The sequence below is a fragment of the Drosophila virilis genome, chromosome 5 (assembly GCF_030788295.1).
Source record: "Drosophila virilis strain 15010-1051.87 chromosome 5, Dvir_AGI_RSII-ME, whole genome shotgun sequence".
Lineage (NCBI taxonomy): Eukaryota > Metazoa > Arthropoda > Insecta > Diptera > Drosophilidae > Drosophila > Drosophila virilis.
The window spans coordinates 19,744,331-19,769,192 of NC_091547.1; the positions used below are offsets into that span (position 1 = coordinate 19,744,331).

General features: G+C 41.6%; 8 protein-coding genes, 1 non-coding gene and 1 pseudogene across 11 annotated transcripts; 7 read left to right on the top strand and 3 right to left on the bottom strand.

The window, feature by feature from the left end:
- The first annotated feature begins 996 nt into the window (after positions 1-996).
- On the top strand, positions 997-4,674 carry LOC6626066 (spondin-1). The gene is made up of 6 exons (XM_002049338.4): positions 997-1,254; positions 1,914-2,308; positions 2,483-2,695; positions 2,751-3,005; positions 3,061-3,232; positions 3,295-4,674. The coding sequence occupies exons 1-6, from the start codon at positions 1,086-1,088 to the stop codon at positions 4,632-4,634; spliced, it is 2,544 nt and encodes an 847-aa protein (XP_002049374.1). The 5' UTR covers positions 997-1,085; the 3' UTR covers positions 4,635-4,674.
- Positions 4,675-4,851: 177 nt separating this feature from the next.
- Positions 4,852-6,229, top strand: mIF3 (mitochondrial translation initiation factor 3). The gene is made up of 2 exons (XM_002049337.4): positions 4,852-5,435; positions 5,494-6,229. Exons 1-2 carry the CDS (start codon positions 5,095-5,097, stop codon positions 5,915-5,917), a joined length of 765 nt encoding a protein of 254 aa, XP_002049373.2. The 5' UTR covers positions 4,852-5,094; the 3' UTR covers positions 5,918-6,229.
- Positions 6,230-7,122: 893 nt separating this feature from the next.
- Positions 7,123-10,165, bottom strand: LOC6625673 (protein HID1). Its single transcript, XM_002049336.4, has 2 exons — positions 8,651-10,165; positions 7,123-8,591 (listed from the first exon to the last, which is right to left on the bottom strand). Exons 1-2 carry the CDS (start codon positions 9,948-9,950, stop codon positions 7,288-7,290), a joined length of 2,604 nt encoding a protein of 867 aa, XP_002049372.1. The 5' UTR covers positions 9,951-10,165; the 3' UTR covers positions 7,123-7,287.
- A 324-nt stretch (positions 10,166-10,489) lies between these two features.
- LOC6625672 (uncharacterized) lies at positions 10,490-11,351 on the top strand. The gene is made up of 2 exons (XM_002049335.4): positions 10,490-11,024; positions 11,083-11,351. The coding sequence occupies exons 1-2, from the start codon at positions 10,536-10,538 to the stop codon at positions 11,248-11,250; spliced, it is 657 nt and encodes a 218-aa protein (XP_002049371.1). The 5' UTR covers positions 10,490-10,535; the 3' UTR covers positions 11,251-11,351.
- A 122-nt stretch (positions 11,352-11,473) lies between these two features.
- TRNAH-GUG (transfer RNA histidin (anticodon GUG)) lies at positions 11,474-11,545 on the top strand. Its single transcript has one exon. It is a non-coding gene; the product is annotated as a tRNA-His (tRNA).
- Positions 11,546-11,638: 93 nt separating this feature from the next.
- LOC6625670 (uncharacterized) lies at positions 11,639-12,404 on the top strand. Its single transcript, XM_002049334.4, has 3 exons — positions 11,639-11,893; positions 11,949-12,065; positions 12,118-12,404. The coding sequence occupies exons 1-3, from the start codon at positions 11,720-11,722 to the stop codon at positions 12,325-12,327; spliced, it is 501 nt and encodes a 166-aa protein (XP_002049370.2). The 5' UTR covers positions 11,639-11,719; the 3' UTR covers positions 12,328-12,404.
- An 810-nt stretch (positions 12,405-13,214) lies between these two features.
- Den1 (Deneddylase 1) lies at positions 13,215-15,289 on the top strand. 2 transcript variants are annotated; one of them, XM_015173985.3, is made up of 3 exons: positions 13,215-13,414; positions 14,113-14,317; positions 14,379-15,289. In XM_015173985.3, exons 2-3 carry the CDS (start codon positions 14,219-14,221, stop codon positions 14,916-14,918), a joined length of 639 nt encoding a protein of 212 aa, XP_015029471.1. In that variant the 5' UTR covers positions 13,215-13,414; positions 14,113-14,218; the 3' UTR covers positions 14,919-15,289. The 2 variants fall into 2 exon arrangements, with proteins under 2 accessions (XP_015029471.1, XP_002049369.2); XM_002049333.4 differs by lacking the exon at positions 13,215-13,414 and adding an exon at positions 13,890-14,045.
- Positions 15,290-15,806: 517 nt separating this feature from the next.
- Positions 15,807-17,063, top strand: LOC6625668 (putative gustatory receptor 59b). Its single transcript, XM_002049332.3, has 2 exons — positions 15,807-16,769; positions 16,839-17,063. The coding sequence occupies exons 1-2, from the start codon at positions 15,807-15,809 to the stop codon at positions 17,001-17,003; spliced, it is 1,128 nt and encodes a 375-aa protein (XP_002049368.1). The 3' UTR covers positions 17,004-17,063.
- A 402-nt stretch (positions 17,064-17,465) lies between these two features.
- On the bottom strand, positions 17,466-18,511 carry LOC6625667 (sentrin-specific protease 8-like; annotated as a pseudogene).
- Positions 18,512-18,702: 191 nt separating this feature from the next.
- Positions 18,703-24,843, bottom strand: LOC6625275 (fatty-acid amide hydrolase 2-A). 2 transcript variants are annotated; one of them, XM_015174260.3, is made up of 4 exons: positions 24,697-24,843; positions 20,641-20,948; positions 20,362-20,581; positions 18,703-20,294 (listed from the first exon to the last, which is right to left on the bottom strand). In XM_015174260.3, exons 2-4 carry the CDS (start codon positions 20,839-20,841, stop codon positions 19,111-19,113), a joined length of 1,605 nt encoding a protein of 534 aa, XP_015029746.1. In that variant the 5' UTR covers positions 20,842-20,948; positions 24,697-24,843; the 3' UTR covers positions 18,703-19,110. The 2 variants fall into 2 exon arrangements, with proteins under 2 accessions (XP_015029746.1, XP_002049366.1); XM_002049330.4 differs by having other exon boundaries at positions 24,663-24,818.
- Between the last annotated feature and the right edge of the window lie 19 nt (positions 24,844-24,862).

Consider the following 24,862-nt stretch of genomic DNA (forward strand, 5'->3'; position numbering starts at 1 on the left):
AACCTTTTTGATGATTTTTTGGAATATTTCTGTCAAATAATGTCCGATTTTGCAATTTCATACCATTTTTGACTCGTTAGGATCAGTTCTCACGATTGGCATCAAAAAAAGGAAATCCAAAATTTTGACCCAAATCACGCTTCACGCTTTTTTCAAAATAGCGGTCGGTGCGAAAATCGAAACTTTTTCAATGAATACACCCTGAACCCATTAAAAATGGGTATAAGGGTATATTCTATTTGTGCAAAATCCAAATGTATGTAACAGGCAGAAGGAAGCATCTCCGACCCCATAAAATATATATATTCTTGATCAGCATCAATAGCTGTTCGTCCGTCCGTCCGTCCGTCCGTCCGTCCGTCCGTCCGTCCGTCCGTATGTATGAACGCAAGGATCTCAGAACATATAAGAGCTATAGACTTGACTAGATCAAGTTTGTTTCCGATAATCGATAACTTACTCCGATAAAACTCGATATCGATATCCTGTTTTTTGGGCAATTTTAGTAAATAATAAGAGCTAGAGTCCCCAAACTTGACATATAGCTTCTACAATAAAATATATATATGCATTTGATGTTGGAAGAAGAGGGTTCAGGGTATCCCCTAGTCGGGAGCTCCCGATTAGAAGTTCCTACTTGTTATCAATTATTCAAGTCCACAACTGACAATTCGGAAATAAGTACCTTTCAAGCTGCAGTTGTACAATAATTCTCCTATGAACAGAAGTGATAAACTCTTTTCTCGCACTGCCGTTTAAGAGCACATTCTTAAGCTCTGCTCTTGCATACTCTTTATTTTCAACATGATTTTTATACTCTATACAGTTTGTTTTTCCGGCTTTTTGATTGAGTTTGTGGGCTGAGTCTGCTGATAAGCGATTTTGTATTTGTATCACTGGGTCAGAAAAATACAGTTCTCTTGCCGGGCACAGCGGTAGCTGTGCTTATCAGTCTCCCAATTGGCTTTTTGCGAACCCACAACCGAAATCAACGCTCAGTTTCAAACAGCAGCTCAAGACGACGAGCACGGCAGTTAGACCCTACGCTAAAGCTAGTCTAAGTTTCAACTCGAGAGTTTTCCACAATGTGGCATTTGTTAACGCTGTACGTGATGTTGCCCGGCTGCGCCTGGGCATTGATCTGCACACGTCATCCGGCCAATACGCACACGCCCAAATCGCCCGTCGATGAGAACTATGTGATAAGCATAACTGGCAACCCGGAAACGTATATACTCGGACAGGAGTACAACGGTGAGCGCGTGAGTTCATTGGCCTTGCGCTTGAACTTCAAAGTTCTGTTTCCGATTGCTCTCAGTCTCTACGGCACGTCTCAACAAGGTTCCAACTAGAAAAAATTGAGATCCGGTGAGACCGACTAGATGATACCCTTCAAATAATCGTAACATACACTCGAACATTTATAAAAGCATTCTCAAATAAGTAATATCTGTATAATCCGATCGTTAGTATGGAAAATTTCTTCAAATTTGTATAAGATATCGCTAGCGCTAGCAAAAACAAGAACAAGTTTGGGCAGGACATCAATAAATATCGATTTGTATATAAATGTTAGATTAATATACAAATACCTCATCATATACATCATGTGTATCTAGAAGCTTATCAGAATGATATATATATATGAGATATGGAATATATCTACTTTTCCTGTCTGTTACATAGTCTTTTACGAATTAGCAATTAATACAGGGTATAAAAACAAAAACAAACATTTCGCAATGCTCGTTTTTTCTTTTCTCATTTTTTTTTTGTTTTGTAAACAAATCGCGGCGTACGCTTTCTTATCAGGACATTGCAAATTTGAGAGGTCTCACGTTTTCAAGGTCGGCTGCCGATAAGCCGCTTGTATACAAAATTCGATTAGTTATTTCATGAGTATCTTCCGACAGTTTCGCTCAATGCATTCAATGGACATCGCTATATTAGCTACATTCTGGCACTGGAGAACGAAAATGGTGATTTTAGCTATATGAACGATTTGGGTCGCTTTGAGCTAAACGACATGATTGAGACGCGTTTCAGGCCCAACTGCATCAACTTGGTGGAGAACACAAACACCAATCCCAAGACACACATGCATCTGACCTGGGTAGCGCCCAGTGAGCCGGGCAACGGCTGCATATTGATTCGTGCCACAGTGCTGCAACATCGCGACGTCTGGCACATGGACGATGGTGGACTAACGCGGCGCATATGCGAGGAGGTAGTGGATGATGTGGAAAGTCAACCCACGGCCAGTTCTTTGAACAGTCCTTGCTGTGCCTGTGATGAGGCGCGATATGAGGTGAGTTCAAGAACTTATCGAGAAATTCTTTAAATGAACAACTAAGATCCTTAGATAAATAAAGACTTGGACAAACACTTAACTGTATAGAGACAAGCTATTTTTCAGCACGAACACATTATTTTAATTCATAACTTGGCGCGCAAATCACCAAATCAACTACCTCCTTTATAGCTTACATTCGAGGGCGTCTGGTCGCGTAATTTGCATCCAAAAGATTTTCCAGCGCGCGGCTGGGAGACGCGCTTCTGTGAGCTGGTGGGCGCCGCACATAGTTCCGACTATCGTTTCTGGGAGTCAGGTGCGTTGGCCAGCGAAGGAGTCAAGCAATATGCAGAGCACTGCACTTCCAAATTGCTCGAGCGCGAATTTAGCAGTAACTTTCGGGTGAGTCTGACTAGCCTAAGTAGTTGTGTGAAATATTAATAAAGTCATATTGCAGGAACAAAAAATACGCACCATAATCAAGGCACGTGGGCCCGCCTTTCCGAACTTGAATAGCAAAACGACAGCATCAGTGCGTGTGGATCCAGTACATCACATGGTATCATTTGCCTCCAAAATTGAGCCCTCTCCAGACTGGATTGTGGGCGTTAGCGGGCTGGAGTTGTGTCTGCGCAATTGCACGTGGCTAGAGACGAAGGTGATCAACTTGTATCCCTGGGATGTGGGCACCGATGCGGGACCCAGTTATACGGTAAGTAAATGAGTGCGTTTATACCAAAAACTAAAAAGTCTCGCGGCTGCTCTAGTCCCCCGATCAGCCACAGGTGCCGCCGGATGTCATCAGACGCATACGCTCTGATTTTCCCAATGATCCGCGATCACCCTTCTACGATGATTCTGGTGCTCCCATGAAACCCATGGCCGTGTTAACGGTGCGACGTCAACGCATCTACGAGAGGCGCTGTGTGGATGAAGAATGTAAGTAGCTTTATGTGTTGAGGCTGTATTCAAATAAATATCTTAATTAACATTTACCCAAGCCAACAACGATGCGGATGTGCCACGTGAGTGTCTAACGCATCCGTGGTCTGGCTGGAGCGATTGCTCCACCAAATGCGGCGAGGGCATGCAGTATAGAAGACGTGTTTACAAACAGCCAGAGCTAGCCAGGATTAACAATTGCAATGTGCCACAATACGAGGAACACGCTTGCGAGGGACAAATCTGCGGACTGAGTGAACCAATGCGCAATGTCGCTGACTACGACGAACTTAACATGGGCCTGCAGCCCAATCAGCATCAGCGACGCGCTGAATGCCAGTTGACTGCTTGGAGCTCCTGGAGCACGTGCAGCGTCACCTGTGGCGAGGGCTATCAGATGCGCCAGAGGCAATATATTAATCCCAGCGCCGAGCTCAAATGCCAGAGCGTGCATAGGCTGGAGCTGCAGGAGATGCGTAAGTGTGCGGGCAGAGCTTGCATGGGTAATTTGCCTGGTGGCGACATAGAGGCTCCATACGATGAACGGGAGCGCAACCAAGCAGAGCCAGAGCTCGAGCTGGAAAATTATGACAGAGATAACAACAATAACAACAACTTTAATAGAGATTACGACGAGGAGCAAACTGATTATGATCGCAGAGCAAGCGGCTTTGAGGTGGGCAATTTAAAGGGCAGCAAAGCACAGTGGGGCCAAGATGCTCAGCGGCCGCCAAATCGCAATATTCCACAGCTTACAATGTTGCATCGGCCGGGTAACAACCAGGCGAAATATGGACAAACCACAAGGCTGGAGGATGTGGAACGTGCGCCATGGCAACGCGTTCGACCCAGTGGCAACTACAGAGAGGATGAGCAGCTGAGCTACGCTGGACAACGACAACATGGTGGCAACAGAGTCATGACTGAAACGCATCCAATTGCCGAGCAGGACGCAGAGCAACAGCGCATGCCTTGGATCAGGCCAAACAACATGATAAACAACCAAGGCAGAAACTTGGATCAAGCCAACGTTGATGCAGAAGAAGATATGGATACATACATGTCCATGCGTTGCTTCCAAATGCTGCGCACCAATCAGCCGCGCTGCAAAAACCAAACGATTGTGGGTCACTTTTGGTTCTACAATTTCTGTGTCGATGAGTGTATGTTATTTGCGGCCGATCCGTGCGATCGCAACGTAAACAAGTTTAACAAGTGGGAAGAGTGTGAGGAGTGCCGGCGGCCCGAGTTCCAGCAGATGCAGGAGCAACGGTCCATCTCACAGGAATGCCATCTTATTTTAGCCTCGCAGCGGGCGCAGCAAAGGTATCGGGATGTGGAGCACAGTGTTTACTCCAGCAGAAGGTCACATAACGGCAATCGGCAGTGGGGTCGATGAGTGAGAAATGTAACCTAAGATATATATACTTCCAAGTACATTTATTTTTGTTTTTGCGTATTTTAAATTAGATTTATAGGACTTTCAACTCTCAAAAAACAAAATACAAGTTTGGTTGTATGTATGTATGTATGCACTACCGTTAAAGTTGAAAAAGATTGCAGGTTATCGCACAAAGCTCGATAACAATAAATTATACTCGATATGTACTCAAGTGCAAAAGCAATACAAGTAACATTTAAGTTTTCAATTTAACTTTATTATTTTATTATTTCTTTTAATTCTAAATTCCGAATGACATTTGTGTTAGGTTAATAAAATTAAAAAGAATTTATTCAGTAAACTATTTCAGCTCAAATCCGATAAATTGTAGCGTTGCCATATATTGACAACTCTGCCGCATTGAACAGTAAAATTTGCGAAATAAATTGAACAGGCACATAATATTTATAATACGGAAATGCAACAGCATCGTTTAACAATGATACGCAATTTGCTAGCGCTACGTTCGCTGGCACTTCAAATACCTAAATATCCGAAAATTATTGATGCTTCCAAAATGCAATCACAGCAAATGCCAAGCTTAACGTTCCATCGGTATCTTACACAAGCAACGACAACTAAAACAAAATCAGATGAGCAGAAAGCAAATCGACAACAGCAAAAAATTACGCTTATTTCACCAAACCAGTCCATAAGCATCACCACATTGGATGAGGCACAGAAGTTGGCAAAGCGTCGTGATTTACATCTGCTGCGCTTGCAGCAGCCGGACGCAAAAACAGGGCGCATTATGTTTAAGTTAGTTGCCGAAATTACCAATAATATGCACACCATACTAAGTAGGCGCTCTTTACAGATTGGTCACGACTGCCGAAATGTTAGCAGATGAGTCGGAGGGCAAAGGTGCCGCTAAATCAACTACTGGAGACAAAGGCAATAAGAAGTCGGAGAAATCCCTAACCATTGGCGCTCGCATTACCGACCACGATCTGGCCTCCAGGCTGAAGAACATTACCAAATGGCTGAACAAGCGTCACGAGGTGCGCATTCTCATACAGGGCAATGCGAGTGGCGCTGATGAGGGCAATGCGGAGCGCATTGTGAAGACAATTGAAGCGACCATCAAGGAGCCGCAAATCCTTGGCAAAATTGTGCAAAAGCGTCAAAAGGGCAGCTTTATCAAATTCAGCATAATGCCTGTAGCAGCTGCAGTTGAAGCTGGTACAACAACGACGACGCCGCCGTTATCCCCGCCGTTAGCCACTGTAAAGCAATCGTGACAACCACAGTGGTTCAGAACGCACGTCATCGCATACAGAATACTCATGGTGTTACCTTTCATGATCGCACATCTAGACATAGCACAGACAAAGAACAACTACTCCACCTTGGAGCGCAGCAATGATGAATCCCGCCCGGATCCTAAAAAGCCTGCGATGGTCGCCTTTGTTTCATTCTTGTTCATATTCGCCTTGAAGTACGTCTTTTGGATACGCACGTTTTGGAGAAATGATCGCAGCAGTTAATAGTTTTCCTTCTGTTTTTGTTAAATAAATTATATTAATAAATAAAATGTACTCTTATTTCTTCAATGTTTGATTTAAGTTGTTCTTTTTGAAAGTTCAATAGTTCAAACCTCTACAGATTTTTAAATATCGTTTATTTATTTATACGCACTTAATATAGTGCAACATCTTTTGAATATACATGAAATATTTATTTGAATGTTTTACTTTTGATGTTTGAAGATATATTTAAAATGTATTTGAATTTAAAGCACACCTAATTTTGAAAACAAATTAATTTTTAAACTATATTCAATTATTAAAATAAATAAGTACAGATTTAAATATATTTATATATATTGAACCTTTGACATTGCACAATATAAGCTAATTACACAATATATATAAATAAAGCTTGATGTTGGTTATTAAAAATAAATTAATTCGGGATTTTGTATAGTGGAATATAATTTGGAAATACAATGTTTAAAAGAATTGCAGGGCGTACGCAAATTATCAGACAGCTAAATCTTAGGATTTAACTAAATCTAAACATATTTTGTAGACTATTTCAAATAGCTATTGAGTTTGTGTTGAAATAAAGCAAAACTATAATATATATAAATAGAAACTAAGTTGAAGCAAATAAATTACCTACGCAAAGTTTTACAAATACGGCACAAGGAACATTGTCTATTAAAAATAAAACTATTTTAGGAATACAATAATCGAATAATTGAATTGTTTAAAGCAGTGAACGATTTGAAAACGATGCAGATAAAAACAAATTAAAAATGCTGATAACAAACAAAATAAAAAACTCACGCTATGTCAGAACTGATAAAGCCTCAAATGGTGTTTAATGGATTGTTCTGACGACGCCGCCGCCTAACTGATGAATCAGCATTATGCTTTTCTTTTCTAACTGAAAACCCTTTAAAACATTGATATTGCATACATCATACATTTTTGGAATGGACTATAAATTAAATAAATTAACTACAGTAAATGCAAAAGCGATTTTGTATTTTTTTTTTTTTTTTTGGATAAGCTATGTTCCTTTTGCTGATGTTGTTTGCTGCTATTATTGTAGTTGTTGTTTGTTTTTTAATGTTGCTGTTTGGTGTGTTCCACTTACTAGAGTTTTAGACACGCTGTATCTCAAAGAGCTTGACCTCCGTATCATACCATATGGCAGGCTCCACATTACGCAAATAAATGACGCCCCAAATGTAGGTGCGAAACCAGGCGGTGGTGCCGGAATTGGCCTGATATTTGCGTATTAGTATGGGATGCGGCACGGGCAGCAGACCTACCAGAGTGCCGTGCTGCAAGAATTTCAGTATCTCTGATTCGTCGGTGAGGCCCTTGTCAATGCAGATCTTCTCTACCTGTGGCACGAGCACCTGCAGCAAACGCATAATGGTCTGCAGCGGCAGCTTTGAGCGCCACGAGACAATCCATTCGGGTGTGGGTGTCCAGCGATCACCATCGCCTGGCACCATTCGTATGCTGGATCGATGTGAAACCGAGAGACGCGTCTGATCATCGCGTGACAGCGTCGGCGATGTGGATTTGACGCCAGCTGCGCGCGGTGAGCTTACGGGCGACTTGTCAAACGGCGTCAGATCCGATTTGTCATTAGGATGCGCCTGTTCGCGTTCGGTCATTTGACCAATGTCTGGCGTTTCAAGCAGCGAGGTTTTAAGCGTTCCCGGCTCGGCGGGTTGTGCCGTAAGCGCTGCAACCGGGTCCAGCTGTGTGTCACCCAGCTGTGAACGTTCATGTGATTCTGTTTCCGATTCGAGATCCTCCTCGGCCGTTGGCTCCTTATCCATGCGCCCAATGTCCACATCAGCTTCTTCATCATCGTCGTCCTCCTCCTCCTCCTCAGCATACTCATCGGGCACCTGTGCCGAAGGCAGCTCCTGACTGGTCATGGCCGCTGCCTGTTTGCGCTGCGGCACGCGCGGCAAATTGAATTTGCCACCTGTTTTACGGCCACTTAGACACTTGGATATGCCAGCCATATCTGTGGGCAAATTGGCCATGGCATGAAAGACATGACGTTTGCGTATTATCGTATAGACTAGATTCGAGTTGCCATCGAATTGGTACTGTATGATGTTGTTGAAGATCTCCAGCAGAAAGAACACCAAATGATGATTGCTGGGCGCTGACAGCAGAAACCAGGGTGTGCTAAATGCCTCCAGCAAATGCAGCAGCTTCACGCTGGCCACCATCGAGAGCGTTTTGAGATAAGGCGACACATTTACCAAGATGGTCAACAGGCAATCAAACAGTGGCTGCAACCGCTGATGGCCTGTGGCTATAATTTTGTGAAACACTGTGATGAGCAGATCCGCATGGGTGCCGGTAAAAACAGGTATGTCCATTGGCACCGTGGCCGAATAGGCCTTGTTTAGGCGCACGCCAAAGTTGCGCTCACCTAACGAAAGGAAATAGATTAAAATATATAAAGCACATACATAGCTGGACAATTATCACCTGAGAGCAGCAGCAGTATGAAGACGCCAATGTGCATGAGACCGACGCGCGATTGATCTGCACGCGAGTAGTTTAGATGATAAAGTATAGGTATGAGAATGTCCAGCACATCGGAGCTTTTCAGTACGAAATATAAGAATTTCTTGTTGTAGTCACAAATCTTCCAGAACAATATAAGCAGCTCCTGATGGCAATGGAGCCGCTTTGTTGAGTTGGGTAAATAGTTTTGCACCAGCGGATTGTTGAGCAGGCGTGTTATGCCCCGCAGCACAAAATGGAAATCCTCATCACGATGCACACGCGATAAGTAATTTATGAATAGATTATCGCCGCAGCCGCCCTCATCGTAGGGCGTGACCAGCACTCCACCTGCATGGGCTAATTGATGTTGTTGTTGCTGTTCCTGCTGCTGCTGTTGATGCTGCACAACCATGTCATGGTCCAAGGTGACAATCAGCAGCTGCAAACAGGCCTCCACTAGCGGCTCAGTAGTGTCCGCAAACAGCAGATGGTTGTAGGGCACGCCAAAGCCAACAGGATCATAAGAGCACACAGTGTTCAAAAACGAGGTGAACAGTGGCAGCGCGTGCCTGTTATCCGCAGAGGTAAAGTAAGCAATCCATTTGTTGGGCTCCTCCGATTGCTGTGGGCTGCGGTACATTGGCTCCGAGAAGCAGGTAAGCAGCAGCTTTAACAGCTCCGTGCGTCTACGTTCCATGTGTGCATTTCGCGGCGGTGATTGGGCAAATCCCACTCCTGCCTCCCAGATGTACTCGCAGCTGTCAATGTTAGCCAGCTCTTCGGCCTTCTCTGGTCCAGCACGACGTGTTGCCGTTACCGTAAAATCAGGACAGAAGAGTAAATCACATATGGCATTAAGAAGCGACTGCGCCAGCGGCACTGTCTGTCCAAGATTTGTCTGCTCTTGTGCGGGCAGACTGCTCCAGAAGAAATCACGCCACTTATCGTCCTCGAAAATGTAAGGCAATATGCGTACCAGAAGACGCACACAGTTCAGCACGCACTGTTGGTCCGCCTGGGTGCGACAGCTGCTGTCTACGGCTTGTGCCAATTTCTCCACAGCCTTGTAGCAGAGTGTCGCCAAGTTGGCGGGATTATCATTGCGTATTTGACGTATTTCACTGGCGGTGACCAACGCAAACACATCTTCGAGCGTCGTTTGATGGGCCTGCCAGAATTGCTCCCAGAACTGTTCATCATTGTTGTCAATCTTTTGATTCTTCTGCGTCAGCTGGACAATTGCCTTGCGAAAGTTCAGCTTGGAATCGGTGTTTCCCATATTGTGTCTCTGTTGATGTGTTAAAACGCCTAATTTGCAGCTGCCGCGTCTGCTGTTGCCTCAAGCAAAGTGTATGCAATTGCAATAATAAGGTTTTACATAAATTTAGCCTCGATCTTAATTCGAAAATTAAGAAATTCGCCTACGCACGTTAAGAAAATAGCGTAGCTATGTGTGTGAGTCTTGTGTGTGCTGTTGTTGGTTGCCAGCAGTGGTGTCACAAAATCGATATGTTTTGCTTTTTAGCAGAAAGTATGGCATCACTCACCCTATAGCAATATCGATGACGCCACAGCAAGCACTTGTAGCTTGTGTTAAATGTGTCGAGTTAAAAATGATTTAAATCAATAGACACAACAAAAATTGTTTCATCTTGTTAAGTGTATCACAAAAAAAAGAAACTTGGATTAACATTGAATTTTAGTAATGTTGTTGTTAGTTGCAAATAAATCATGCGTTAACATTTTTAAATATAAAGCCGCCAACTAATGCATAAAGTATCGATTAATCGATACAAATAATTATACGATTCGAACATCCCCACTCAGCGCGGCAAGAAGAAGAAGCGCCAATACGTGGAAAAACATGTATAATTCCATTGAAATACCAGACTCCGACGACGATATGCCAGAACCAGCAACGGCTATGGCAAAATCAATAACCCGCGATAGTCAAATTAACGAGCATACTCCAGAAAAACAAAGAAAAATCTCAGTACCCAGTTCAGCAGAGACGAGCAGTACCAGAACATCTGAATTTTCACCGTCAGATGCATCTAGCAACTGCCCACCGATAGATATAAACAGCAAACAAGTGAGACATAGATCGAGAAAAACGCAACATACAGTTCGCAATGCGGCCGAAAATGAAATACAATTTGAGACAATACCGCTCGATGATGAGGCCACCGAGAGTGGTGTTCATCAATCCGTTCAAGAAGACAAACGTCTAAAGGATAGCAAGAACCTAAGACTTGCCATTGGCAATATGGTAAACACAGAAGAAGTGCAGGCGATTGTTCAGCGAATCGCTAATGAGCGAGTGCGTTGTAATTTTTTGCTGGCCACCTATCAGGTAGGAATGCACACAGTATGCAGTTTCTCGTAAAATGTTAAATTGTAACTATTTTTAGCTGCCAGACATAAATTTTGCACTAAACACGCCCATCGAAGCGCTCAAGTTACAGTTTCAGGAACGCCTCAAGCAGCGCAGGGAGCGCACAAATACAACAAATTCCCCAAACACAGCTACAACAAGTAACCCGCAAGTCACAATAAAAACTAATTCTGAAAAGCTATAATTGTTAAGTACAAATTTTATTGTAAGCGTAAAGGAAAATTAGTTGAGCGTAAAAAAAAAACTAATAACTCTGTTAAATATACATATATAAATGTTAAATTATGCACAGCGTTTGTTTTGTTTTAACCAAATTATTTTGAATTCGTTGTGAGTTGTGTGTACACTTTTCGGCGCATGTCTCTGAAAAGTGCGTTTTAGACAGCGGCACACAACAACCCAGCGTAGCCGTGATCGTCTAGTGGTTAGGACCCCACGTTGTGGCCGTGGTAACCCAGGTTCGAATCCTGGTCACGGCAATGCTGCAATATGCATTGTCACGGGCTGGGTTTTCTTTTTTTTTCCTAATTAAATAAAAACGAAATTTTTTATACATTGTAAGGTAGGCTGCTGTTTAACAGGCAACAAAATAATTTAGTTAGACACATTACATAATTTGGATGCGTATAAAATTGTCTGCTTACTAAATTAAAATGGATATTCGCTTTGCGTCAGAGCCCTATGATGATTCAGGCTCGGGTGAAAGTGATGAGGACCCGGATCAGGTCACAAATGAAGAAGATTTAAAACGAATTGATGAAACTATTCAAAATATATCGAGAAATTTACGTAAAGGCGATTGGACATATTTGGGCCGACATCCGGAGGTAATAATATCATATTAATTTTGGTACTCAAATGTATATATGATGTTTGCTTCAGATACGCGCTATAATACGTGTTATTTTAACGGAAGCTATTAAAAAGCGGCCAGAGAATATATTTTCCTTTGCAGCAGATTTGTTCCATCCCAAAAAACAAAAATTTTTGACAAAAATGGTGAGATTTTAGTTGGCTGTCCTAACATTTAATCACATGACTCTTTATGCAGATTAACAAGCAACTGAAATGGGTGAACAGTCAGGTTCGCAGCGGCGCATGGTCGCCCGCCGATGGGGTCATGTTGTTCCCAGATACAAGTAGCAGTTCTTTCGATGGAAAGAAATCTGATTGTGAGGTACCTTTGAGGGATGCCTTTAGTGATTGTGACCTGCATCAAATGGAAAATCAGTGCCCCGAAAATTTCAAGCCTAGTTGTTGAATTTATTGAAAAAAATGTGTATTAAAAATTAAAAATTAAATGTGTTTGTAAAATCACAAACATTAAATACGTAAAAACTAATGCCAAACAAATTAACTAGTTGCTCAATATTCAATTTTGAAGTTTCGATTTCGATTTGCTAGTCTTCTTCGCCTTTTTTAGGAAATTTGTAACAAGTGCCGCGTTTTTCTGATCGTTTTCCCTTTGCTTTTCCATTTCGATGGCAGTGGAAAATTCCATTAAGGTGTCCATCTGATAAGTCCTGCGCGCCTCAATTGCCATCTTAAATTCCTCTTCGGAACGTCGGAAATCCACTTGAAAAATGGAAAAGGTTTTCAAAATGTTCAAACACTTCTCGCACAGAAAACGTGGCAAGCCCTGAATATCTTTTATCTGCGCATTAAAAAAAAAAAACTATAACTACTGTGGGCAAAATTGGGTATTTGTGGGGAATACCTCGATGTGTACCGTATTGGCTATAATGCGTGTTAAGCGACGGCCATTAAAAAGTGGACGTAATTTGATTCCATTTTCTACAGTTGCTCTACATTTGCAGATTCTGCAGCAATCGGTTAGGTCCAAATCATTTGGATTGACAAATGCAATTCTTCTTGTAAGACTTCCTTCATTCTCAGACATGATGAACAAAAAATTATAATTTAGTAGCGAACCTGTTATAAAATTTTAAAAGTCTATGCTGCAACGCATGCTTCTAATATTACGAATGTATTTTAAAAACATATATGATTTTTATACTTTCAGCAACATTTTTGAATAATGCCGCCGCGCAGAATATTCACCTCGCTTGAAGTTAGCTGCACGCAATATTCAACTTGCTTAAAGTTGGCTGCGCGCAAATTTCAATATGCATTAAGTTGGCTGCTACCAATTTCCCAACAAGAGTACAGTGTACAAGTCGCATTAGTGTTAAATTCATATTGATTAATTTTATAGACGTATTTGTCGGCGCAAATTGTTTACGAATTAATTAGCAAGTCTTAAATGATAAACCCATTAAAATTAAGGAAGCCCAATAAATCCACAGGAAACCTGCAGAAATTTCAACTTGAGTCTGCCATCTTTATTGGTAAGTGTTGCCTCTTATACCCATTCTTTTTCGAGGCCAATTCGCCGCATTTCTTGTTCGCCTTTGTTGTGCTAAGCTTATTCTGCCGAATAATGCCGCAAGGTAACGCTTTGTTTAGCTATTCTTTATTTGCAATTAATATATTAGAAGACAAAAAATATTTCTTTGGCAGTGAACAATAATTTTCAATTAAAATCTAAGTACTCGGAATATAGGACAAACATTTGCAGTATCCGTAATAAAAATGTAAATCAAGCCATAACGCAAGCCAAGGAACGTGTTAAAATAGTTTTCTATAATAAGATTTGTTACGCTTCATATTGGGAATTTTGCCTTACAACCATTTATATTAAGCAGCATACCTATTATACCGTACTACGCCTAAATTCACAAGTGCAGTAACTGTGGCAACTTGGTCGACCGGCTAAAGCATAAGGGAACATGTCAACTAACATTAACATAACATAGCTCTAACATAACAACGTTGGCTTTGAAAGGCGACGTTCGGAGTCTGTAGCTCGCTGGAGTTTGCTTCAGTTGTGTTTCATTACAAAAAAAGGAGAAAAAAATAAAATACCCATACTGATTAAATTTTTTGTAAAATGTTGCCAAACGACAGAAAGATATTGAGGTGCAACAAAAAGATACGATTGCATGAAATTAAACAATTCAACCATTTTTTCTGATAACTTTCGCAGGCAACACGCTCGTCAGAATCAAAATCAAACTGCGCGGCGGCCTATCCAAAGACTCAACGCTGGAAGACTCAACCACAACAACAACAACAGCAGCAATCACAACAAGATGAGCAAAGCTGATCCCATATCGCTCAGCTTCCACGACTCTTGTCTGCGGATGTCCGACGTCCAGCTGCTGCACGGGCCACGCTGGTTAAACGATCAGGCACTTAGCTCGATTAGTTAATACCAATTTCTATGCATATTTATATATATTGTTATTTCAGATTTTGAGCTTCTATTATGAGTATCTGTCGCATGTCAAGTACAAGAACAACAACGATCTGTACTTCATAGCGCCCGAGGTGACACAGTGCATGAAGTATATGGATGACTCCGAGCTGGAGATGCTCTTCGACGAGCACGATGCGGTCAACAAGCCATTCATATTCTTTGCGCTCAATGATAATGGAACCACTGAAGCAGGTGGCACCCATTGGTCGCTGCTGGTGCTCTCACGGCCGGAGAAGACGTTCTTTCACTTTGACTCCTATGGCAATAACAATACGGGCCCCTCAATGGAATTGATGACAAAGGTCAAGGAGTTGTTGGGCGTACGACAGGCTAAGTTTCGTCCGATGCGTTGCTTGCAACAGGCCAATGGCTACGACTGTGGCATTCATGTCATCTGCATGACCGATCACATAGCGGACTATGTGAATCGATACGAGTTGATCGAGGGCTTGCCCACTTTGCACATTGACACGGTGAAGGCCAAGAGGGCAGAGCTGCTGAAGCTGATCCTCTCACTGGGCGGCAAGGACTAAACTATTAAATACTTTGTTATAATGTTTGTAGCTCTAAGTGATCTTTCATAAAACGTTACTAATTGTAAAATGCACTGTGAATACGATTCAACCGTATACGCTTAAAACAACTTGTGAGAGTGAAAGAGCGGGTGAGTGACGTTCCGTGCGACCCAAGCCTTATGTGGTGGATGGCAAACGTTGAACGCAAGCTGATCCTCCATGCGAATGCGATATTTATTATAATAATAATTTGTATAATTTAATGTTTACTCTGGCCCAGTGCTTGGCACTAGAAAAAGAGCCAAAACCGATCCCAGCACATTTGAAAGAAGTGCGACTCATGTATTTTTAGTTGGATTTCGAATAAATATTTGTTTATCCAAGCCAAAGCACTCATATTTATCATCGCTCCAAGGGGACAAACGGCAGCATAATATTTCTGTTTGTTTGCCCAAGAATTGTAGATGTGTATAAAAAGATTTTCATGTGACGAAAGTAGGGCTATTGGGAAGGAAGCTAAGATTCGACATATAGAAATCTAATTTAAAGACATATTCATAATCGATATTCAGCAGGCTGATTTAAAATAAAAATATTTACTTTATTAAGATATTCGCCTTCCCCTTTAATACCACAGGATAGGAGAGGTTATAAATATAAAAAGAGAACTTCCAGGGGGTTTTGTTAATACTAGAAGTTGCTCTTCCTGGAAAGGCGAATTATTAAAACTGGCTAGTATAATCATGTTGGTAGTGGAAAAACAATCCCCAAGCTTATTATGTACATCAGTTTTCATCAGGCGATGCGCTGCCCAAGATAGCATCAATTTTGTTAATTAGCCAACGTGAACCGACGCAGGACGAAGTCCATATGAAATAGTCAGTCTTGCGTTGTAGTCCGTATAGAATGGTCGGGTCGTGGCTATTACAGTGCTATCACAACTATGCACTGCTTGTGGGTGTTACCTCGTACCGTCGGGTGGCCGGCAGTTTTAGCCAGACCTGGCTGACACGCTCCTATGCGCTGGCCATGAATGTCCTTACGCTGACACTGCTGCCCGGATTGCTCTGGTTTTCGACACAGTACATAAAGACAATTAATTGGTTTCCCAATTTGATAACATTTACCACATATATACTGTACACGATGTCCTACGTGTCCATTGCCTATACCCTAATCTCACGCGGTAGTCGGGATAAAGCTCTGTTGGAAGTGGAGAGAATTGTGAACAGATTGAAGGGCCAGCAGAAGGTGCATAATGTGCTAGACACAGAGGGTAGCTGCGGCTCTCTGGCATATTTATTTCAGCTAAAGCTTGGCAGTTTGCTGTATTTGTGCCTGAGCGGCATGATATCCTGCCTGATGATGCCGAACATCAATAACTGGACGCCTGTCATCTGTGCTTTCTTTTTTGGCAATACTATGAATATCCCCCTGTTGGCCATCTATCGCTACTTTCTCGCCCTTTGGGACATTGCCTATTGCTATCAGTATCTTAATTCAGAGCTGGAGCACTTTATGAGCTCTGTGCGTCACAGATACCCTACAAATGCTGAGCTGGAGGAGCTGCAGCGACTGCGGTCACTGCACAGCCTGCTGACACGTTGCACTTTGCGAATCAATAAGATCTACGGACTGCTATTGCTGACGATCCGTTTCGACATTTTAGCATTTTGTGTCGTCTATGGATATTGGGGTATACTTTTTTCCTTTAGCGTACATTCGCCGATGTATCTGCGTGTCTTTGGCGTCGTCAATTATAATATGCGCCTGCTCGATTTCTACCTATTGAATTTCATGTCCGATCAGACAGTAGGTTTTCAGAGCGCGGCACATCATGTCCTTAGCGAGGGCTATTGGTTCAAGGAGGTGAATATCATTCATGATTTTAACATACAATATTATAAACATAATAGCTAACCCATATTATCCTTGCAGCTGGATGCCTATGTCCTTTATGTGTGCACTTCGAAGTTAACCCTTTGGGTGTGCGGCCTTTATAAAGTGAATCGTAGCTGCTGGTTCCAAATGATAGGCTCCATTTTTGGGTTTTCTATACTGTTGCTGCAATTTCATCTGCTGTCGAATAAATACACTTTGTGAAGCGCTCATTATATTCTAAATGAAACTAAAGCTAAAGCGCTCTTATCATATAATGTGTCTATATACAATAATATATTCTAATAAACATAATAAACAAAATTCAAAAGGGCTCGGCTTGCACCAGTGTAACAATATTTAAACAATAATTAAAACAAATTAATATGATCTTAAGCAGAATATTACAGACAGATATGGTAAATAGAAATTGAAAAAATTGATCATATACAAATGTTTATACATAAATTAAGCCAGCTAATAGGAGCTATATACATATTTGATCATCTTAAAACATAAATATAATCTATATCAGTCTTATGCTCACAGCCTCAGCAGGCAAAGCATAATTAAATCAAATTAATACAATTAATATCAATATCATATTCCCAGCCAGAGCGGGCAGTCAATAATTTCAACAAATATATATATAATCCCTATCAATATCGTGAGGCGTAAACATATCGATCATATTACACACACTCATCTGCATTTGGTATTTAGTATGTATTACAATAGGTTACTTTTATAAGAGCTCATTTCAAACAATGCAATCAAAATAGATAAGTTAACAACTGCCGCCCAACGACAAGATCAGCTTAAGCAGATCAGCTCGCTTGGCCTTCACCGTATCAAAGTGCAATATGGGTAAGCCCTCAATCATCCCGAAGTGAGTCACATAGCCCGCTATATGATCGGTCATGCAGATGACATGAATGCCACAGTCGTAGCCATTGGCCTGTTGCAGGCAACGCATCGGACGAAACTGGGCCAAACGCATGCCCAGCATACCCTTCACCTTGTTCATCAGCTTTATGGAGGTGGCCGTATTGCTGTTCCCATAGGAGTCAAAGTGAAAGAACGTCTGCTCTGGCCGAGAGAGCACCAGCAGCGACCAATGGGTGCCTCCCTCTTCAGTGGCTCCATTGTCGTTGAGCGCAAAGAAAATAAATGGTTTGTAGACAGCGTTATTCTTGTTCAGGAGCAGCGCCAGCTCAGAGTCATCCATATACTTCATGCACTGTGTCACCTCGGGCGCTATAAAGTACAAATCATGGTTGTTCTTGTACTTCACATGCGACAGATACTCATAAAAGAAGCTCAAAATCTGCAAAACAATATGTAAATATATATATATAGAAATTGGTATTAGCTAATCGAGCTAAGTGCCTGATCGTTGAGCCAGCGTGGGCCATGCAGCAGTTGGACGTCGGACATCCGCAGACAAGAGTCGTGGAAACTGAGCGATATGGGATCAGCTTTGTTCATTTTGTTGTATTTGTTGAGTCTGAATTATGTATACGGCGCACAGTCTGATTTAGATTGTGACGTGCGTGTTGCCTGAAAGTGTACGAAAAGGTTTTACAATTTTGTAATTTAGTGTTTTGGCTGCTTATGTGTTTTGTAATAGTTCAACCTTAAAATCTTTCTGTCATTTGGCAACATTTTACAAGAAATGTACAGGATACGTGATATTTTTCGTTTTTAATAGAACTTTTTCAGCGACTCCGAAACTGCAGTTTAAAGTCACCGTTGTTATGTTAAGACTATGTTATGTTAATGTCAATTAACATTCGGATTTACCGGGCAACCAATCTGCCACGTTTTATGCCAGGTACGCTGATCCTTACAAAGTGCAATGCATGCGAAGTACGCTGGTCACAGTTTTGCCAAATTAGATTATAAGAAACTGGTTAGAAACGTCTTTTCACTTGTTTAACAAATTTTATTTTAAATGCAAAATCAAATGTGAGCTTAGATTACTGCTAAATTTACGATTAAAAACATATTGTATACAAAGTTAATATAATAGCAATTAAAACCACATCGAAATATTGATATTACGAGGCACTAACATTCACATACATATATATATATACATATATATATATTAATATGCGGACACAGGACATGCTGATGGTTCGTTTTACAATTCGTGCAACAATTACAAACATTGTGTATACCGGGCTGTATATAAAGTTAATTAACGAGCCGATGGTAAGTGGTTTGTGGTGGGTGGGTTATTTGCGGGGCCCAGGATACAATTTCCTACTACTAAAAGCTATACACTCGGCTGTGTATGTTTGTGTTTTTGGGTTAAGACAGAACGGCTTCACAACCGCACCTCGGGACGCTGCCAGCCGCCAAAGGCACGCTCCAGCTCCTCGGCAACGGCCAGACAGAGCCGATCTTCGTTGAAATTGGCTATGACCTGGACGCCCAGCGGCAAACCCTCGCTGCCCAGGCCCAGCGGCACAGCGGTGGCTGGAAAGCCCAGCACATTCACAATGCCCGTATAGGAAAAGTTAATGGGACGCAGAATGGGCTCATTGTGATAGGGAGCCACAGTGGGATGCGTGGGATAGATGAGCACGCCATTGTCGCCCAGCAGCTGCTGCAGTGTGGCGCGCAGCTCGTCCCGCTTGGCCACCAGATGCTTGTACTTGGACGAGCCGTGCTGGCACTGTGCACTGTCCATCAGTGCCGTTGTCAGTCCAATGAACGTATGCTTGGAGGCACCAACCAGCCACTTCAGCAGCTCCAAGTAGGTGTTGATATCGTAGCGCAGATCGCCCAGTTGAAAGCTAAAGCCATGGCCGGAATCATCGCGCATGTTGGCAAACCAAATGGCCGCCGATTGTCGTATCTGTGGCAGCTGCACCCGCTCCACCTGTTCAGCGCCAAACTTCTTGCTCAAATGCTCGACAACACGGCGCATGGCCTGGCGCAGATCAGCATCCACAGCGGAGACCATGCGACCACCGCCATCAGACTCCTGATAAAAGAATTTCATTTTCTCCAGCGCCACGGGCTTGTTGAGTTGTAGCAGCTCCGCTTTCTCGCCGGCCATAATTTGCAGCATGGGTCGCAGATCCTCAGCAAAGCGTGACATGGGACCCAGGCCCAGAAATGAGTTCTGCTCCGCACTGAATGGTGTTGGGAACTGCCCCTTATTCGAAACGATTAGCTTGCTCGGCTTGTGCCCAAATATGCCATTGAAGAAGGCTGGCATGCGTATGGAACCGCCAATGTCTGAGCCCAGGCCAAAGGGTGAGGCAGCGGCCGACTGAACGCAACCCTCGCCGCCGCTAGAGCCGCCCACAATGCGATTCGTGTCGTAGGCATTGCGCGTCCTACCGTGCACTGTATTGTTGCTCTCCCACCACATGCACACCTCCGACACATTGGTCAGCGCAAAGGGAATAGCGCCGGCTTTGCGCATCAATGCCATCGCATCCGCATCCTTCTCGGCGCGTAACTCGCGACGCGAATAAAGTCCAGCCGTATGCAGCATGCCTGGAGAGAGAATTACAGCATTGGTAGAGTACATTTAATATATCCGAATTTATTGTTATAGGCTCACCCTTAACCGATATGCAGTCCTTTGTTGTAATTGGCACACCCAAAAATGGCTTCTGCTCGGCCAACTGATCCACTGTGTACTGTCCGGACTTGATGAGTGCATCGGCTGCGGCGGCTTCTTTTAAAGCCTCATCGTAGCGCTCGTCTACCACGCAATTGAGCAAAGGATTTACTTCCTTAACGCGACGTATAAACGATTCCAGAACCTGAACGCTGCTTAGCTGAGAAAAGAACGAGCGCATTAATGGCCAGTGCAAGGAAGAGGAAAGTAAGTGTCCACCTCTTGGTTGCGAATTTTGGTTGCCAGCGATGTGGCCGATTCGAGGAGTATGGGATCCGTTATGGCCGGCATGCGATCCCCGCTGACGCCATAGATCAAACGGAAGACGAAACGAAAGAAGGACTGCAGCAGGCCAAACAGGAAGGCGCCAATGGTGCGTCCTAGCGGCACCTTCTCCGGCTGCAATTGCTTCTGCGGCATGACGTCGTCTGATATGGAATGTGATGCTATAGCTCTATATTGTTAGCAATTGGTATCTTTGATTGTATTCCTTTTCCTGTTCTTATTATGGCCCATGTGTTGTTTCTCTGCCAAAGGGAAAGTGAGAAAAAAACAATATAGGAATACAATTCTTGGCAAAAACTCAAGAAATCTTAATCGGATAAACATAAGTCTAGATTGCGTTCAGGCATAGCCCGGCAAAATTTTCTTTAACAATCTTATGTAAACACATTCTATTATCGAATTGCAAATAAGAATATATACTTAGTATATGCAGGTCTGTGGGTCTGTGTACATTGGTTTAGCTAGGCAAAAAAAATACGCCCATATGCGAGCACAAAAACTTAACAGTCTGTTTACAGCTGCTTAACATGGCCGTGCTAGTAACAGCGCGTGTGTTAATATAAATATAAATAAATTGTATCTTTGCAAAAACTACATTAATTTAATTAAATGAAATTCAATAAAAACTTTAATGCAGTGATAACAATTCTGACAAATAAAAAGAAGATCAAAAGATAATAATATTGGCATAAAATGGCATTAAAGCTAAGCCAACAAAGAACTTTAATTGAATGCCATTATTCATTGCCTTAGTTAAGTGAACGAACTACACATGAAGCTTATGTTAATTGTATTAAAAATCTGATATGCAAGTTTTTTATTTCCTGATTAAGAGAGACTGCCTGAAATGTATATGGAGAAGCAAAGCAGATGCATATTCTGATCATTTTATAGACTGGATCTCTTATTATTGTCCATTAATATTGCCTATGAATATACGCTTTACATTTATTGATTTCAATTGATTCCTTATGGACATATTTGATAGAAATTTTGAAATTTGAATTCATTCTGCGTGCTAATAAATTATATGCGAACATCCGAACATCCACAGTTTTTAGAAATCAATTGCCAGCAACTGTCAAAGCAGCCACTTAAATATCGCCACGTTAGCCTACAGATCGGGCGTGAGTCATGCATTATCAAGTTTACGATGTCTGGGACCACAAAACTTTGCCCACAGCAGATCGGAAACGATACATGACTGAAGGCTCGACGAGCTATGGATATAGTGTACAGAACTAGCAAAAGATTCCACAAAGTGCCAATCATAAACAATAACAAGTTTGTTTCACTTGACAAAGAACGCCCCATAAATACCCTGTAAAAAGTGCCAAAATATCTTCCCCCAAAATTGTGTCCTTTTCTTTAAAGAGTAAACGATCAAAAGGCTTTATATGACAATTTTTCCAGCAGTTTTTAACTTAGTATACCCAGTTATATCTTGAAGTATAAATAAATCGATTGTATCCGAAATAAGAACAGGAATTTAATTTACTTATAAATTGACTTTATGGGTATATATCATTTCCGAAACAAAGACGGGCATCTATATTACTTATAAAATGTACAAGCGCAAATATAAAAGCGAAGGGAAAAACTTAGGGTATGCATATGAACACGCAATGGATAATTGAAGAACGCAAAATTTTCCATTTGCCCCGCATACACATACATACGTATTTTAATGACTTTTCAGAAAATATAGCTATACAAACTAAAATATTGCTAATTGTTTAGTCGTAATATATTAGTTAAAGCACTTAAGATTTTCTATAGCTAATTAATTATGTTATAGCGCACCCACAAGGGGATCTAAGGGATTAATGAATTTGTATATAAAATAAATCAATGTTTTCATTGGTTTGTATGATGGAATAGAGCTTACGGAATCGAGAATTTTGTTCAAGTTAGAATTAGCTATAGACACGCAACTTTCTAGTTTGGGAGCGACCATTGGAAATTGGTTAAGTGGCATTGCCTGATAAATAGAAAAAGTAAAAAAAAAAAAAGGCCGCCTCAACCAAGTTCATCAAACGACAAAATCTATACAGCTTATTATTTTGCTGGCATATGTAGAGTTGAAATTATATATCTGCTGCATGCACATTATCTTATCGTTCGCCATGAATGGTGTCGAATTAGCAGACGGAGTTTACTTTGGGCTTAAATGATAGCCGACCAGCAGAGATTATAGAGGGAAAAGAAGGCAATGTCCAAACAATAACAAGACAAAGAATGGGCATATAAAAGCGTATACCCATAAAGCTGCACACAGAAAGAGAGCGAGAGAGCGCGAGAGAGATATAGAGACAGAGTAAGCACCCACACCGCCGCAGCTGCATGTACGATATGTGGAGACCACAAAAAATGACTCATCGTTGCGACGATTTCACGATCCGCAGCTGCAGCCATAACTTAAAACGAAAATGTGATAACACTTGAACTAGTCATGCTAGAATCGCGAGTGCTTAACTAGGGTATGCCCTGTAAATAGCGTACGTAAAATTTAATGGGGTTTAAAGTATCAAATTCACTTGAATTAATTGTTTATAAATTGAGTCCTACTTTTTGTGCACAAATAATGTATAAGTCAACAAAGTTTTTAACATGCATTTGATTTTTTTAACTCAGGAAACATTTTCTTTTAAAATGTACGATTTTAAAATAGCTTTAGTTTCAATCATTATATTCACAGGGTATACATAGGCAGCGTATGCCGCTACATATCCTGTTTGTCTCTTTTTCTATCTCGCTCTCTCTCTCTTCTCTTCGTCTAAGTTTCGTCAAGTTGAAGGGCGCCGGCTGTGTTTTCGCCACTTTCTTATCTCACACATTGCGTTGGTATTTTGTAATTGTTTGTCATGGTCATAGCTTGAACAAGCGTCTACTATTGCTGTTGTTGTTGTTATTATTATTATTGTCGCAATTTCTTATCATCTGTTGTTGTGGCAGCATATCGCAACTTGTTCGAGCGATGTTTGTTTTCTTAATAAGTTTAATTGAATTGCTCGAGTCTGGGAATGGGCACGCTTCAATTTACACATGGCAACAAATGAAATTTAACACAAATGAATCAACTGCTAATTATTAATAGTAAATTTAGCAATTGATTTGGGCATAGTTTGATACATTATCAAGCAACAATATGGAGCATGAAGCAAGTAAAAAACCTGATTATTAGCCCGATAAGATTACCGCCAGAGTCATCAAACGTGCGTGCAGGTCAAATTTTGATTTATGATAGGCACATTTTAAGACGTTATTAACACTTGTTGCGTGAGAGAAACTGCAGAGAGAGAGAGAGTAAGTGTATAAGAGCTCACAACTAATCAAGTGTCAAACTCGAGAATCCGCTGGCGCAGTTGGCAGCTATTGGATTAAATAGTGAAATGAATGGAGCAATTGTTTGTGTGGGTGTGCAAATGTGTGTGAGTATTTGTGCGTCAGGGTGGCAAAGCAACCGAAACAACCGGCAAGCGTTCGCTTGATGACATCATGCTAACAACAAAAAATATGTTGTAAAAGGATAAAAAGTTCATATGTGTAGTAATAATATGCTGCACAAAAACCACAAGCAGCCTGTTGATGTCAAATGCTGCAAGTGCACGCCCCAAACGTTAAATACAAACAAACACGCATTCACGTATTCACACACATACATATATGTACAGTAATTCATTGTCATAATTATGCATTGCATTGGACAAAAATCTTTTTTTTGCACTGTCTTTCACTCATTTTACACGGAACCGGTTCGCCAATGAGGCGTCAAATAATGCGCCAATTTATGGTTGTCATTCCATTAAACACTGCACAAACACACATACAAACTAAATTATTCTCTATGCGTGCTGAGTCGCACAAATAATGACACTTAAATTGATTATTTTTCGTTATTTCTATCCGAACAAAATGAACACGGCATTCGGTTAATAGCAATTGAAAATGCATACACAAAATTAGATGGTCAGGCGACAGGAATTTTACCCGCAATTACAACGATCCGAACAGCTGACCGACTCGTTGAAAACTGACAAAACGGAGCTGGTTTGTTGTGCACTAGTAAGAATTGAGGCTGGTACACAGCTTGCGTTATAATGTTAACGAAACTTTTTGCTATGTGCAATGTGGGAGAGCTAATCCTTTATATTTA

Bases quoted from the DNA above. Each gene is read 5' to 3' on its own strand.
- LOC6625668 (XM_002049332.3), top strand. From the start codon at position 15,807: ATGGTCGGGTCGTGGCTATTACAGTGCTATCACAACTATGCACTGCTT. The intron at 16,770-16,838 runs GTGAATATCATT...TTATCCTTGCAG, and splicing joins AGGGCTATTGGTTCAAGGAG to CTGGATGCCTATGTCCTTTA.
- LOC6626066 (XM_002049338.4), top strand. From the start codon at position 1,086: ATGTGGCATTTGTTAACGCTGTACGTGATGTTGCCCGGCTGCGCCTGG. The intron at 1,255-1,913 runs GTGAGCGCGTGA...ATCTTCCGACAG, and splicing joins ACTCGGACAGGAGTACAACG to TTTCGCTCAATGCATTCAAT. The intron at 3,006-3,060 runs GTAAGTAAATGA...CGGCTGCTCTAG, and splicing joins ATGCGGGACCCAGTTATACG to TCCCCCGATCAGCCACAGGT.
- LOC6625275 (XM_015174260.3), bottom strand. From the start codon at position 20,841: ATGCCGCAGAAGCAATTGCAGCCGGAGAAGGTGCCGCTAGGACGCACC. The intron at 20,582-20,640 runs GTGGACACTTAC...TTCTTTTCTCAG, and splicing joins CCAAAATTCGCAACCAAGAG to CTAAGCAGCGTTCAGGTTCT. The intron at 20,295-20,361 runs GTGAGCCTATAA...TTCTCTCTCCAG, and splicing joins GGACTGCATATCGGTTAAGG to GCATGCTGCATACGGCTGGA.
- LOC6625672 (XM_002049335.4), top strand. From the start codon at position 10,536: ATGTATAATTCCATTGAAATACCAGACTCCGACGACGATATGCCAGAA. The intron at 11,025-11,082 runs GTAGGAATGCAC...AACTATTTTTAG, and splicing joins TTTTGCTGGCCACCTATCAG to CTGCCAGACATAAATTTTGC.
- LOC6625670 (XM_002049334.4), top strand. From the start codon at position 11,720: ATGGATATTCGCTTTGCGTCAGAGCCCTATGATGATTCAGGCTCGGGT. The intron at 11,894-11,948 runs GTAATAATATCA...TGTTTGCTTCAG, and splicing joins ATTTGGGCCGACATCCGGAG to ATACGCGCTATAATACGTGT. The intron at 12,066-12,117 runs GTGAGATTTTAG...CTCTTTATGCAG, and splicing joins AAAAATTTTTGACAAAAATG to ATTAACAAGCAACTGAAATG.
- Den1 (XM_002049333.4), top strand. From the start codon at position 14,017: ATGTTGCCAAACGACAGAAAGATATTGAG. The intron at 14,046-14,112 runs GTGCAACAAAAA...TAACTTTCGCAG, and splicing joins AACGACAGAAAGATATTGAG to GCAACACGCTCGTCAGAATC. The intron at 14,318-14,378 runs GCACTTAGCTCG...TTGTTATTTCAG, and splicing joins CACGCTGGTTAAACGATCAG to ATTTTGAGCTTCTATTATGA.
- mIF3 (XM_002049337.4), top strand. From the start codon at position 5,095: ATGCAACAGCATCGTTTAACAATGATACGCAATTTGCTAGCGCTACGT. The intron at 5,436-5,493 runs GTTAGTTGCCGA...CGCTCTTTACAG, and splicing joins ACAGGGCGCATTATGTTTAA to ATTGGTCACGACTGCCGAAA.
- LOC6625673 (XM_002049336.4), bottom strand. From the start codon at position 9,950: ATGGGAAACACCGATTCCAAGCTGAACTTTCGCAAGGCAATTGTCCAG. The intron at 8,592-8,650 runs GTGATAATTGTC...TCCTTTCGTTAG, and splicing joins CATACTGCTGCTGCTCTCAG to GTGAGCGCAACTTTGGCGTG.